We start from the raw sequence: 15493 nt of genomic DNA, 5'->3' as shown, positions 1-15493 counted from the left end.
CAATGGGGAGATCCTCTTTCATAAGATCTCTATGATCAAGGACCTTTGTCCTTATCCTTAGGCATGGACACAGCCTACTATGCTCAACCATCCAATTGACCTTAGCCAAGCATTCCTGCCGACACTACATCCTCCTCCTAGAATCAAGCGAAAGCATCCTCGCTGAACCAAATCCTCTCACTAGATGCACTTGAAGGACTTGAGCAGAAATAGGAAAAACATCTTCTGGCAATGCATAGTTTAGACGACTCAGATTATGACTACAATGCTCGTAACGGACGAGACTACTGATCGTACAAGTCACTGTTCACTTTTACAGTAGTAGTAGGCTAGGGAAATCACTGTTTACTATTACTGTTCATACCATGCAAATAATTCCCTACCGGAAGTTTCCGGCGCCTTTATTTGTTTCAAGACCCGTGAGCTTGGTCCTTATTTGTTTGTGACCTCTTACTACCTATAAAAGGCAAGGATGATGTATTATGTTGGGCAGAGTTCCTTGAAGTAAAGTGAGTATTTTTTGCGAAACTCTCTCATGGCTTTCTAAACTCATTCTTCTTCTCTAACTTAGTAGAATCCTCTGAGAAATGCATCTCAGATAGTTAGAAATGTTACCATTCTGGTTCTATCTGGGTGTCTCTAGGCTCTGAACTAAAGGTCATGGTGGTTTTCTACTAAAAGGCTGTCCTTGAAGGACTTGAACAGGAAAGGTTCACCTGCTGTGGGAAGGCATACCTGTAGAAAATTGACTCCATTCTCCCTAGTTCTAAGCCTAGGTCTATTCAATGGGTAAATATGTTACGCAATTACGTGTTTGGGACTTTTGATGTTATAGAAAAGATTTTAGGATGAATGTATCACAATTAGCATAATTTGGGGTTCTTGGTGGATTTTCCCTTCTATTTCCATTTTCTTCCTCTTAATATCATATTAACATGGAAAAGTATCAAAAAAGTTTAAACCTATTACACTTATACCAATTTAGTCATAAATCTTTCAATTATACCAATTGAAACCTAAATGTTTTGACAATTTTGCCAATATATTCCATTTGAACAATTTTGACTGAAAGTCGTTGACGTGGACATTAGCCATTTCGTATGATACAAGCGCTTAACACAATTTACAATTTTTTAAATTTTTTTCTAAATTTTTTTATTTCTTATTTTTATCATTTCTTATTTTTCTCTTCTCTTTTTTTTTTTCCCTCTTTCTTTATATTTTTAAATTACAACTCTTGGACGTGCAAGGGCTAACCACCCTCACCTCATTTGGGCGCGGGCCTTGACTCGTTGCCCGGCACAAGAGAGGGCATTGTAGCCCTAGCCCAAAATTAGGCAACGGTTGCATTACCAGCCATTAGGCAAGGGGCCTTCTCCTAGATTTAGGCGAGGGCACGGAGATCCTCACCTGTGGGGGGGGTGTGTGAGGGCATCCAAATCTCCCCTATGGCCGAGATGGTTAGTAGGTGACCTCGCCAGCCCACAGTTTGGGAAAATAAAGAAAGGAAAGTAAAAAATAACAAAAAAATAACAAAAAATTGTAAAAAACAAAAAAAAAAGTATCAACTTTAATACCGGTTGTTCACATAGGACATTAATGTCCATATCAGTGATTTCTAGCCAATTTTGATCGGATGGACTACATTGATAAACCGTGAAAATGTTTAAAATTAAATTGATACGATTGAAATATTTACGATTGAATTGGTACAAGTGAAATAGGTTTATGATTTTTTCTTTTTAATACTCTTCCCGCATAAGCTCAATGACCCAATCGCGGCTAGCAAGGTAACGGTACACATGCAATAGCATTTCTATATATGTCAATCAAATGAACAATGTGTGAACAAAAAACATCAACGTTTAGGATGGTTCAACTTCAATCTACATATATTCAATCAATCAATTGGATCAAGTAGAAAGATAATAGGAAGAGAGAATCGCGGTTGCCTTCACCACCGGTCTCACCCCACTGTAATTTCATGCAACGCTAGCTCTTTGATTAGACTTTTCATCTTGGTAAAATATAAAAGATACGATTTTTCAGAATTGGTCATAATCTACTATTAAATATCTGATTATAGTTTCTCTTTTTAGGCTTTATTTATTTCACAAAAAATATATACTATCACTCGTATCTCTTAAAATAATTAGTCGGTATAATTTTTTATTATTAACAATAATTATATTTAAATATTTTCGTGGATAATTAAAGTCATTTATTTTTGTAAGCGATATAAGTGATTTAATTTTGGAATATATTTTCTAAATTAATCATTTTCTACAAACAAACGGAGTTACTGCCTTTTGAAGGTCAAAGGACTATTAACACCCTTGATAAAAATAACTAAAACCATCTAGATGTCAATAAACTAACCACATCAATTAATTGCGCAAAAGTTCTCAGAATATGTTTTTTTGTTGGCTTTTGTTGTCATCGCCAATCCAATATTCTCTTAGGAACAGAAGAATGTTGAGATCCATGATGAATGGTCTACTTTAGGCTCCCTTAATTATTAGGAAAAATAACTTCAAGATCATCGATGCGAAGGGAATTTGGCAAAGTCTTCATGCGCTTGTGAAATCAATGTCTCGTCAATCTCCTCGTCACGGTACACCTCGGGTCGGGCTTGCATCTTCCTTGTACTTTCTAAGAACATTTCCTTCCTCCATTCCTCGGACGGTTGAGATCCGCTCTGTACCGCGAGCCAATCGTTGTACTCAAACTGTAGAAGAAGAGGCGGGTGCAATTTAGTCAAAATGGAATGAACTCGTCAATGTCCAAACGTAGTTCTTTCACAATCGTCTCAGCTGTTGAAAGTTAAAAATTTCACAATGTATTTCATCAATGCTTACCTGAGAGTTGGCTAAGTTATGAGTATATCGCTTTGGTATGCCCAAAGCTTTGAGTTCAGAGTACAAATCTTTTACATCTTCCATCATCTCCTCCTCTGATGGAAGAGAGATTCTACCAGACAAAACACCAGCAATCCACTTGCTTTGATGTTCAAACTGGGGAAATGGTACAGCCTGGTTCACGTCAAGAGAATAAATAAATAACAAATATTAATAAAAAGAGTCTAAAGAAATCAAATACAGGAATCGAGGATGATCAATGCTCGGTATAAACCTTCCATGGCAATCCTACAAATGATAGCCAAGGCGCCAGATGTGGTGGGAATACATGCTTGTATAATGGTCCGACACGATTGTCATCTACGGATACAATTCCATTGGTTTCAAGAAAAGGGAAATGATATTTGTACCTAAAACAAGAAATGAAACCAGCACGAATCATTTTGTTTTCCATCATATCTAATAGCATCAGTTTGCCCTTGCATCAAAACTTAAGCAGGATCGGTGAAAAAATACCCAGTGCAATGTAGAATGATATCGGCTCCTACATAACTCCCGTCAAGGAAAGTGACTTTACCATCTTCATGGGCCTTTTCGATCTGCACTTAGTTCCGCTTCATCAACGCATTGAACAGACTATTCGAAGGATCGAGTTTCACGAGAATATTGTGATGAAAGATAGAGGAGACATCTATTACCATGGGATGAAGCCATATATTATCGTGGCCGGATTGCATTCCAAGAGTGTCGTATTCATATGACCTAGATGCCACATGAACTTCCCTGGCGACCTTGGCAATGTCCCGAGAGACGTCCACGGCACTCGCAGCACTCCCTATCAAAACAACAACCTATGGAGACGCCAAAAAAATAAACCCGTTTACAAGAATGCAAAATGGACAAAAGCGACCGTAAGACTAGGAAAAGAAGACACCTAAAACGTACGAGATCCCGAAATGGCTCGGGTGTTCGATAGTTGTGGCTGTGCATTTGCTTCCCCGGCCACAGATCAATGCCTACGCAGAAGTGGCCAAGATCATGGCATGTGCCAATCGACATAAACATGATATGACAGATAGAGTATTGAATCAAACATTACCAGGGATTTCCGCGATTCGGGGCTCCGTGTAATGCCCGTTACAAACAACCACCGCATCGAAAACCTCCTCTTCTCTGCCGCCGCCGCCTCCGCCGTCATTCCTCATCGTCCACGCCACCTTCCACTTTCCACCCTCCTCCTCCTCCGCCTTCCTAACCCCCGCAATCTCCTTCTCGAACTTCACCACTTCTTCAAGCCCAAACTCCCTCGTGAAATCCTCCAGGTACGCCAGCACCTCCTCGTGACCCGGATACCTCCTCGGGTCGCCCGACCCATCTTCCCTCGGCAGGAACGGGTAGTCCCCGAACCCCATCACCTCGCGGGGCAGGTTGGTGCGCAGGGACTTGTAGAGGCTCGAGTGGACCACGGGCCGGGACGGGTCTATCCCGAGCGGGTCCGGCTCGGTGACAGGCGTGTAGACCCAGGTGCCGCCCACGCGGGACCCCCTCTCGAAGACAACGACCCTGTGGCCCTCGCGGTGGAGCTCGCGGGCAGCTACAAGGCCGGCAGCTCCGGCGCCGATGACCGCTACGTGTTGGGAAACCATTGAGGCGGCGGCGGGGGGATCTCGGCGAGCGAAGGGAATTACCGAGGCGAAACTTTCTTGTGCGCGAAATAATGACGAACGAATGGCGACGAGTCTAAATTTATGGTCGGTAGCGAGAGAGTCTTAATAGGCGGCTAGGCAATCTCTTCGGGCGCACCACTAATTGCATTTCGTTTTCCATTTTTGTTAGTTTGGCAGTGAGATGAATGAACGGGGTCGCGAATCGCGATGATGTCCTGAGAAACTAAGGCTGTTTGTGAGCAAAGACCGACCTTGAATTCCCCGGCAAGAAGAAGCGTTGTGTTTTTTCGAATCTTAGGCTTGTTGCTTTTATAACAGGGAAAAAGTTATGAAAAATCTCGAGTTATATTCACTATGATACATTTAGTTTGAATTTTTTTTATGACATAAGAAATTTCAAATTGTGTCCAATGTGACGCATTTATCATAAATTTTTCTTGTAATATAAAAAATTCCAAACTTATATGTATGCGACATGTCTGTCCTCTACTTTCGTCAGATTTTTTTTTTTTTTCAGTTAACCACGTAAGTGCCATATCGTTTTCCAATATCAATGGAGGTGGATTTTCAATAGTCTTTACTAACAAAACTTCTTGTGATTTTTTGTGTAATAGAAAAAAAAAATTAGGGTAAATGAGTCATAATTGGCATGGTATAGGACTTTTGATTGCTTTTACCTTTTAGAAAATGCTGATGTTTCCATTTTTCATCCTCTTAATACAACATTGGCGTGGAAAAGTATAAAAAAAAATTCCTAAACCTATTATGCTTGTATCAATTCAATCTTAAGTCTTTCAATTGTACTAATTAAAACTTAATCATTTTGATGATTTGCTAATGTAGTTCATTCGACTATTTTTTATAAGAAATCGTTGACATGGACTACAGGTGTCTTATGTGGCACGGTAGTGCTGGCACGGGCAAATTTTACTATTTTTTATTTTTTTTGAATTTTTTTAAAAATATTTTTGTCCCTAACCCAACCTCTATAGACTCAAGCTCAAGCACTGGGGTTTCAGGCTCGGCATTTTTGGACTCGAGCTTGGCCTCAATGGACCACGATAGACCTAACCTCGGCCTCTGGACCTGAGTTTGCTGTTAAAAGCTTGGGAAGCAGTGTTTGTGTTTCCAAGCCCAAGCATAACTTTTTTGTCCAAGCGCTAAATTTCTAGTCATAGTTTGAAAAATGATTTTCACTATATTAAAAACAAAATTATTTCCCTAAATTTAAGTATAAGTTTTGTGTTAACTCATTTTCTCAAGCGATCTAAATGCCAAAAAATATGATGAAATTATTTTAGCGAAAAATATTTTTTACAAAACAAACAGAGGCTAAATTTCTACTCGAAAGAGACAAAGAGAAGATGATAGAACTTATACTTGTTCAAGTGTGAATTGGAACCAACCAAAAAAAAAGTGTGAATTGGGAAAAAAAAAAGATTAAGGCTATGTTTGTTTCGTGAAAAATAATTTTTCAGGAAAGTATTTTATTCATTTTCTAGTGTTTGGTTCTTTAAGGAAAATAAGTCAATGACAAATATTTTCCTAATCAATAGAAAATGTTTTCCTACCAAAACCTATAATCTGGAAATTGGAAATCATTTTCCAAAATATGCCTAGACATCGGCATTTGGATCGAAAACTCTATATATGGACATAGGAACACCAATGCTAAGGTGGACAAATTTAACAATTTTTTTAAAAGAAATTTTCCATAAATAATGGTAGAGATGGGGCATTCGTGATTTATAGTTTACATGTTTTTCGGGAACCAGCGCTTCGTACCGCATTAGCAACATGGCAACATAAACAATGCAAGAATGGAAATTTCAGGAAGTATTGTTAAATGGATCAAGCAGCTTTACCAACAAGCACTAGTGATCTAGCGGTAGAATAGTACCCTACTACGCTACAAACCCAGGTTTGATTCCCGGCTGGTGCATCGCCACCCATGAGGAGCTGTAATGACTTGCAACCGTGATTCTTCGTTTACCTTATTTCGTTTTCTTTTTTCGATTTTTCTTAATTTTGCTACCTGTTGAAGATTAAAGGACTTTTAATATCTCTGAAAAATTTCATCAAAATCATCTCAATGTCATTAAAACTAACCACATCAACTGATTGGGCAAGAGTTCTCAAAAGATATTGCTTTGTTTTTTGGTTGGTTTTTGCTGTCATCGCCAATACAATATTCTCTTTAAGGAACAAATGAATGTTGAGATCCATGATGGAAAGTCTATATTAAGCACCCTTATTTATTAGGAAAAACAACTACAATATCATCGATGTGAAGGGTATTTGGCGGAGTCCTCGCGCACTTGTGAAATCCGTGTCTCGTCTCCCCCCTCATCATGGTACACCTCGGCTTGGGCGTGCCTCTTCCTTGAACTCTCCAAGTACATTTTCTTTCTTTGTTCTTCAGACGGTTGAGATCCGATTTATACCGCGAGCCAATTCTTGTACTCAAACCGTAGCAGAAGAGGGAGAAGAAGGTGCAAACTTAGTCAAAATGGAATGAACTTATCAAGGTTTGAACATGATTCTCTAACAGCCATCCCAACTGTTCAAAGATTCTCCAATGTATGTCTGCAACGCTTACCTGAGAATTGGCTAAGCAATGAGAATATCGCTTTGGTATGCCCAAAGCTTAGAGTTTGGAGTATAGATCTTTCTCATCTTCCATGATCTCTTCCTCTGATGGAAGAGCGATTCTACCGGACAGAGCACCGGCTATCCACCTGCTTTGATACTCAAACAGGGGAAATGGAATGACATAGAAATTAATGCCAAGAGAATAATTTACAAAGATTAAGAAAAAGAGTTGAGAAAATCAATTACAAGAATCGAGGATGATCGGTGCTTGGTATAAACCTTCCATGGCAATCTTACAAATGATAGCCAAGGCGCCAAATGTGGAGGGAATACGTGCTTGTATAATAGTCTGACATGAAAAAGGAAAAGATACTTGTACCTAAGACAAAAAAATAGATCCAGCATAAATCGCTTTGTTTTCCATCATATTTAATAGCATCGGTTTTACTTTGCCTTTGTGTCCGAAACTTAAGCGGGATCAATGAGACGATACCTAGGATAATGTAGAATGACATCGGTGCATACAGAACTCTCATCGAGGAAAGTGACTTCACCATCTTCATTGGCCTTTTTGATCTACACTTCGTTCACTTTCATCAATGTATTGAAGAAAATACGACTTTCACGAGGGTATTGTGTTGAAAGACAGGACCGATTTATTACCATGGGATGAAGCCACATATAGTAGCCGTGTTGAATTCCAAGAGTTTCGACTTCGTATAATCTAGATGCCACATGAACTTCTTTGGCAACCTTGGCAATGTCCCGAGAGATGTCCGCAGCACTTGCAGCACTCCCTATCAAAACAGCAGCCTATTAAGAAGCCAAAAAAAATAACTCTGCTTAGCATGCAATTTGACTATCTTGATCAGGAAAAAAAAACCATCTTGCTTTCTAAGACAGCAAACACACGACAAGCTACACTGCAAGACTGGGGGAAGTAGACACCTGAACCATTCTAGATCCTGAAATGGCTCGGGCGTACGATAGTTGTGGCTGTACATTTGCTTCCCCGGCCACAGATCGATGCCTACGCAGAAGTGGCCAAATCTTGAAATGTGCCAATCGACATTAACATTATATGACAGATTGAGTATTAAATCGAACACTACCGGGGATTTCGGCGATTCGGGGCTCTGTGTAATGCCCATTACAAACAACCACCGCATCAAAAGCCTCCTCTTCTTTGCCGCCGCCTCCGCATTCGCCGTTGCCGCTGCCATTTCTCATCCTCCACCTCACCTTCCACTTTCCATCCTTCTCCACTATCCTAACCTCGATAATGTCCTTCTCAAACCTCAACATTTCTTCAAGCCGAAACTCTGTCGCCAAATCCTCCAAGTACACCAACACCTCCTCGTGACTCGGAGACCTACTCAGGTCGCCCGACCCGTCCACCCTCGGCAAGAACAGGTAGTTGCTGAACCCCATCACCTCACGGGGTAGATTCGTGCGCAGGGACGTATAGAGGCTCAAGTGGACCACGGCCCGGGCCGGGTCAATCCCAAGTGGGTCAGTCTCGGTGCTGGATGTGAAGACCCAGGTGTCGCCGACGCGGGACTCATGCTCAAAGACGACGACCTTGTGTGGCCCTCGAGGCGGAGTTCACGGGCAGCTACGAGGTCAGCAGTCGGCGCCAATGACTGCCACGTGGTGGGAAATCATTGAGGCGGCCATGGGGGTTTCGTCCATTACTGCAATCTTGGCGAGTGAAGGGAATTATGGAGGCGACACTTTCTCGTGCGCGAAAAAATAACAAATGAATTGCGACAAATCTATGTTGGCAAGAGAGTTTTTCAGCGGCTAGGCAATCTCTTCGATCCGACTAATAATTGGATAAGAATTACTATTTTTATCCTTGAGATGAATGAATGGATGTTATGAGAAACTAAGGGCACGTTTGACAATCTGCTAAATAGTATTTGATTCTATTATTTTGTTTTCGGAAATAGATTTGGAATAGAAATCCATTTGATAAATTTTTTATTTTCTGAAACAAATTTGTTCCCAGGAATAAATTAGGAATAGAATTAAGGAATAAAAAAGAGTTACATTTTTGTTCTCCGGAACAATTCTAAAATCAAGCCAACCCAAATTTCTTTTTTTCTCTTTTCTTTTCTTCTTTTCTTCTTGTTCTTCTTCCTTCTCTCTTCTTCTTTCACCGTTGCCATTGTCCACCATCGTTGGTTGCTGACGACCAGTTAGGCAAGGTCTCGAGGAGATTTAGCAAGCTCACTGGAGGTTTGCTTAGCCACCGACAAGGCTCGGCCTCGCTTGGGCCTTCCTCGGCAACCGACAACTGACAAGCCTCGCTTAGCTAGGCGAGGCTCGGACCTCCCTCGGCCATTGGTGGGGCTAAACCCTATGTAGCACGGACACTCTCCGGAAGCCTTCGTGTCGTGTCCGACACTCCGACACGTGTCCGACACCCTCCGACACGTCCCGACACGCGGTCAACGAGTGTCGAAAAATCCGACACGTGGTCAACTCTTTCCGACACGCTCCGACACGTGAGTCCAGAATTCCGACACGCGATTCCGACACGCACGGGGTCAATTTTAAAAATTTATAATACTTGAGGTGTCAAAATATAAATATACACAAAAGAAGTAATAAAAGAAGTAATAAAATTGCTATAAATATACACACACGGGGTCAATTTTTTTTCAGTTTTATTTTTTTTAAAAGTCTTTTACTCTGAAAGAAGTAATAAAAAAATGCTATATATGATAAATAAATAAATTTAAAAATATCATTTCAGCATGTTTCTTTAAACAATGTTTTTTTCCTCTAAGTTTTGTGTATTATTGTAACAAACTAAAATAATGAATGATATTATTTAATATTTTTTGTGTAAATTAATTCTAGGCTATTTTTATTATTATTTATTTATGTGTTTATATATAAAAATATATCTAATATATATCGTGTCGGAACGTGTCGAAATTTTCTATTTTTAAGAAATGACGTGTCGACGTGTCGTGTCGTGTCGTGTCACGTGTCACGTGTCCGTGTCGGTGCTACATAGGCTAAACCTCGCCGGGCCACCAAGAGGTCGGCCTTAAGCCCCGCCGGTGGTTGGGCAAGTTTGGCATCGCCAAATCTAGATGAGGCTCCTCGCCTAACGAAGGCTCGACCAAGCCTCTCCCAGCTGCTGGCAAGGCACGACCTCGTCGAGGGTCGATGACGCTCTAGCGAGGTCACCGGCCCTTATTTGGCCGATTACCAGTCATGTTGAGGCCATCGACCAGCTGAAGCTTGAAGAAGAAGAGAAAGAAAAGAAAAAGAAAAGAAAAGAAGAAGAAAAAAATTATTTAAAAATTAAAGGAAAATTGTTTAGATTAGAAATTCTAAGAATCGTACTAAATACAATTCTATTTCGAGAGTAGAAATTTGGATAGTTGCCAAACGCCTTAAAATGCTTAGAAATTATTATTGAGAATAGAATAAAAAAGAATCATTTCTGATAAAAAAATTGTTTCTGAAAATAGAATGGTTACTAAACGCACCATAATGATGCGTGTAAGAAAAGACCGACTTGAATTGCCTGGGAAGAAGAAGCATTGTGTTTGTTTGCTTTTTAGGCTTGCTACTAGGCTAGAAGCCACAAAAATCTTAAATTATACACATTGTTGTACATTTATTTTGAGTTTTTTTTTTTTTTTTTTGCGATATCAAAAATTCCCAACTAGATCCAATATCTTTGGATTTGAGCTTCACCTTGGTGGATCTTGATGGATACCGATGGATCTAGCCCTAACCTCTAAATTCGAGTTCATTCCTAAAGGCCCAGAAGTAGTCCAAGGGTTGACTTCTAGTCATAGTTTGAAACATGATTTCCAATTTGTTAAAAAGGAAATCATTCCTTTTTAAATTTAAGTACAAGTTTTCTATTGACTCATTTTTTTAGATAATGAGAAAGTTCAAAATGAAGAAATTTAATTCTTTAAAAAATATTTTTCACGAAATAAGTGGAATTCAAATGTCTACCTAGTGATATGGAGAGAATGAGTTAGTCTCACCCTCCCTTCCCTCTTTTTTGTTGATTTTGTTTGCGTTTTATTGCTTTTTCTTGCTTTTCCTTCTCTCATAATTTAGATTTGGGCACTCTATTCTCTCGGTCTAGTTTTCGATTTTAGAATTTGAACTCTATTAATCTAGTTCTAGATTCTGGTACTATCTTCTCCTAATCTAATTCTAGGAATTTAATAAATATGCTTTTAGAGATTCAGTGACCCTTTACTTTGTTCATGTATAAGTTATCCCCTTCAGCTTCAGTGATAATTGTAGGAGTTTTGGTATTTCATTGAATTATGAAGTTTTGCTTCTTCACATGTTAAATCTGTGTTTCTTAACTTATTTTGGTTGTTTCCATATGACGATGGTGTAGAGGAAGCTGAACTTAGGCTCACAACGCCAAGTGGTAACGTTGTAAACATTGGGGAAGAAATTTTTGGCGTGTGCTCATCACTGACAAAGACACGATATCTAGTAATCGGCTGTCGATTTTGTTTAATAGATTCATTCTTGTGAAATGAGTGTATGCTTAATTTTGCCAGTGCTCCGTTAATCTTCCTTGTTTGTTAGATTTGGTTTTGCTTTTCAGTATTTCTGCTTTGTTTTGATTTGTTTTGCTTTTAAGATTATGTACTTCTGTATCCCTTTAAGTAATGAATACAATTTTCTTTCTAAAAAAAGTGCAAATTGAGAAAAATGAAAACATTAAATCTAATGCGGGGATGTTTCTGGTACATTATTTTCCTTTTTGGGGGCTGATTTATTTTTCTTTTGATTGTGTTGGTTTTGATTTGTTCATATGCACTTCTAACTTCATAAATAATGGTAGAGATGGGTAATTCCTAATTTGTATTTGACTCGTTGGGGTGTTGAGGTCTCAGAATCTTTAGGTGAACCAGTGCTTCGTATTGCTTTTAATGTTTGGGTTTATAAGCTTTAATTTACACCCGCATGAAAAAAAACATGTGTAAAATTTTTGACAGCCCCATCGTCCCTTTTAATTCTGCCGCGAGAAACAAAGCTTCTCCCAACTTAATTCAAAGGGGCGTCCGGATATTTTTCCTTATTTTTTTTTTTATCAAAGTTCCATTCGAAATTATATTAAGCAAGCAGCAAAGCATTAGCAACAGGCGGCGTAAATGATGCGAGAATGGAAATTTTAAAAATTACCGTTAAATTAATAGAGCAGCTCAGTGATAAGCATCAAGCACCAGTGGTCTAGTGGTAGAATAGTACCCTGCCACGGTACAGACCCGGGTTCGATTCCCGGCTGGTGCATTTCCCGGTGAGGAGCTGTGACGACTTGCGATAGTGATCGTTGATTCCATCACGCCATATGATCCATCGTAGGATCGAATATCTCGCAAACCCCTGAGCTTCTATTTTGTTGTTTGTTTTTTTTATGGCTTTTGCAGTCATCTCCCAATCCAATATTCCCTTATGTGGATAGTCTACTATGGACACCCTTAATTACTAAGGAAACACAACCACAATATTTTTCCCATCCCCCCTCGTTGTGGTGCGCCCCGCGTAAAGTGCACCTCTTCCTCAAACTTTCAGGTACCTTTTCTTCCTCCGTTCTTCATACGGTTGATATCTGCTCTGTAACGCAAGCCAATCCTTGTACTCTAACCGTAGAAGAAGAAGAAAGAGCAACTTAGCCAAAATGGAATGAACTTACTAATGTTGAAACATGATTCTTCCACAACTATCCCAATAAACTGTCCCAATAAACGATCGTTGAGAACCGTCAAAAGCGAGCTGTTGAAAGTTGAAAATTTCTCCATGTATGTCAACAATGCTTTCCTATGAGTTGGCTAAGTTAAGAGCATATCGCTTTGATACACCCATAGCTTCGAGTTTAAAGTACAAATTTATTACATCTTCCATCATCTCCTCCTCCGTTACCTCAATATGCCATGTTAGTTTTCAAAATCCCAGTATTCGTTTATAAGGCTATAGAGAAGAAAATAGCTAATTTCTTGTGGAAAAATAATGAAACAAAAGCTGGTCTGCATTGGAAGAAATAGGAAAGCATGAAATTAAGGAAAGATAGGGGAGGAATGGGTTTTAGAGACCTACTTATTGTAAACAAGGCCCTCCTAGGTAAACAAGCTTGGAGGTTGGTAAAGAATCCGGATGTTTTTTTGCGTAAATTATTAAAAGGGCTTTAACATGCTGAAAGAATTTTTGGCATGCTGATAAAGGTACTAAGCCTTCATGGGGTTAGTAAAGTTTGGTTCAAGGAAGGGGGGCCATAGCGGATTCAGTGAGATGGTCGATTGGAAATGGTCAAAATGTCAACATCAAAACAAATAAATGGCTAAAGAGATGACTAATTGGAGGGTCATCATACATGAATGATCCACAATAAGTTTCTGAGTTAATAAATTTTGAAGCAGAACAATGAAATGAAACATTGTTAAACAACCTCTTTGATGAACAGACCACTCAGGAGATCCTTGCAATTCCAATCAACCGTCAACTAGCAAATGATGAACTGATATGGACAGGAACTAAGGATGTGTCTTTTACAATAAAAAAAATGGCTATAACATTCTAAGAGACTGAGCGACGGCCAATATTGCAATGGAACACCCCTCATCTTCCTACTAGACACCGAGAGAACTATGGAATGCTCTATGGAAATGCAGACCAGCCCTAAAGTGAAGATTTTATCTGGAATGTTTGTCAAAACGCTATCCCATCTGAGGAGAATTTATGGAAAAGAAAGATTTTACCTGATCCGCTATATGACCTTTGCCAAGAAAGCATGGAAACGGCTGAACATATCCACCTTCTTTGCCCTTGGACTGTACGGGTATGGAGCCATCCGGAAATCAACCTACAAGTAAATGCACAGGAGGTTACACGATCGATGAGTGGCTGGCGCGATTTATAAGGAAGGACACACACCTACCATCATTGGAATTGATTTCAAACACTCTATGGCAAGTCTAGAAGGAGATAAACAACTATATCTTTCAGGGTATTAAGCTGGACACCTGCAAAGTGGTAGATTTGGCCCGATTTTAGCAAGATAGCTATGAAAAATGAGACTTTATGCATCTTCAAGCAGGAAAACTAGCAAAAACAGAGGAAATTGAGATACCTCAAACATGGGAAGCTCTGGCAGCAGGTACTTTGAAAATCAACGTTGATGGGTCGATCTATGAGAGGTTGACGGAAGGAGCGGTTGCCTGCATCGAACGGGACTCCTCCGGTTGCCTTGTGGACAGTTTCACCAAATTTGTTCGGGCAGCGTCGAGTTTTCAGCTGGAAACCCTAGCTGTACTTGAAGCTTTGAAGCACATAAAATAGAAGAAGCTAGGCGTGGTTTTGGTGGAGACTGATTGCCGAAGTCTCGTGAACTCCTTCAAGTACAATGAAGAGCTTCATTGGGAAGCACGTGCGCCTTGGACGGAATGTAAGGGACTTCTTCAAGAATTGCTGCTAGTGGGCCTGCTTCTCTGTCAATGGTCCTCCAATGTTGTTGCAGATTGGGCTGCGCGTGAGCAGAGGAAAAATTCGCTTCCACTTAACTAGATGTCTTCTCCACCTCTAGGCCTCTGGGCCTTGCTACGTACCGATGCCCCACGCAGTGGGTCTGGCTTCTCAGTTATTATATAAATAAAATCCTTTTTTTTCGACCCAAAAAAAAAAAAAACCTCACCATTTCTTCAAGCCGAAACTCTGTCACCAAATCCTCCAAGTATGCCAACACCTCCTCGTGGCTCGGATACCTACTCAAGTCGGCCAACCTGTCCACCCTCGATAGGAATAGGTAGTTGCTGAACCCCATCACCTCACCAGGTAGATTTGTGCGCAGGGACTTGTAGAGGCTCGAGTGGACCACGGCCCGGGCCTGGTCAATCCTAAGTGGGTTAGTCTTGATTGCGGGTGTGTAGACCCAGGTGCCGCTAATGCGAGACTTGTGCTCGAAGACGACAACCCTGTGGCCCTTGTGGCGGAGCTCACGGGCAGCTATGAGGTCAGCAGTTGGCGCCAATGATTGCCATGTGGTGGGGAATCATTAAGGCAGCCATGGGGGTTTTGTCCACGATCGCAATCTTGGTGAGAGAAGGGAATTATGGAAGCGACACTTTCTCTTGTGCGAAAAAATACCAAATGAATTGCGACAAATCTATGTTGGCAAGAGAGTTTTTCGGCGCTAGGCAATCTCTTCGATCCATCTAATAATTGGATAAGCCTTGAGATGAATGAATGGATGTTCAGATAAACTAAGGGCGCGTTTGATAACCTACCAAATAGTATTTGATTCTATTTTTTGTTTTCGGGAATAGATTTGAAATAGAAATCCGTTTGGTAAATTTTTTATTCTCTAAAACAAATTCGTTC

At 40.1% G+C, this 15493-nt stretch overlaps 1 protein-coding gene, 1 long non-coding RNA gene, 1 other non-coding gene and 1 pseudogene across 4 annotated transcripts; 1 reads left to right on the top strand and 3 right to left on the bottom strand.

Moving 5' to 3' along the window:
• Nucleotides 1–2529: 2529 nt before the first annotated feature.
• Nucleotides 2530–4513, bottom strand: LOC120294134 (flavin-containing monooxygenase FMO GS-OX-like 4). The gene is made up of 7 exons (XM_039314125.1): nucleotides 3958–4513; nucleotides 3804–3874; nucleotides 3557–3709; nucleotides 3375–3457; nucleotides 3133–3268; nucleotides 2859–3032; nucleotides 2530–2728 (listed from the first exon to the last, which is right to left on the bottom strand). Exons 1-7 carry the CDS (start codon nucleotides 4502–4504, stop codon nucleotides 2540–2542), a joined length of 1353 nt encoding a protein of 450 aa, XP_039170059.1. The 5' UTR covers nucleotides 4505–4513; the 3' UTR covers nucleotides 2530–2539.
• A 2756-nt stretch (nucleotides 4514–7269) lies between these two features.
• Nucleotides 7270–15180, bottom strand: LOC104445975 (annotated as a pseudogene).
• On the bottom strand, nucleotides 8578–14526 carry LOC120293276. 2 transcript variants are annotated; one of them, XR_005551024.1, is made up of 5 exons: nucleotides 14247–14526; nucleotides 14055–14139; nucleotides 13876–13979; nucleotides 12371–12762; nucleotides 8578–8818 (listed from the first exon to the last, which is right to left on the bottom strand). It is a non-coding gene; the product is annotated as an uncharacterized LOC120293276 (long non-coding RNA). The 2 variants fall into 2 exon arrangements; XR_005551023.1 differs by lacking the exon at nucleotides 8578–8818 and having other exon boundaries at nucleotides 12286–12762.
• TRNAG-GCC lies at nucleotides 12342–12412 on the top strand. The gene has a single exon. It is a non-coding gene; the product is annotated as a tRNA-Gly (tRNA).
• Nucleotides 15181–15493: the final 313 nt, after the last annotated feature.

This window comes from Eucalyptus grandis, chromosome 5 (genome assembly GCF_016545825.1).
Source record: "Eucalyptus grandis isolate ANBG69807.140 chromosome 5, ASM1654582v1, whole genome shotgun sequence".
NCBI lineage: Eukaryota > Viridiplantae > Streptophyta > Magnoliopsida > Myrtales > Myrtaceae > Eucalyptus > Eucalyptus grandis.
Note: the sequence above shows the minus strand (reverse complement) of the source record. Positions and strands in the feature narration are given on the sequence as shown.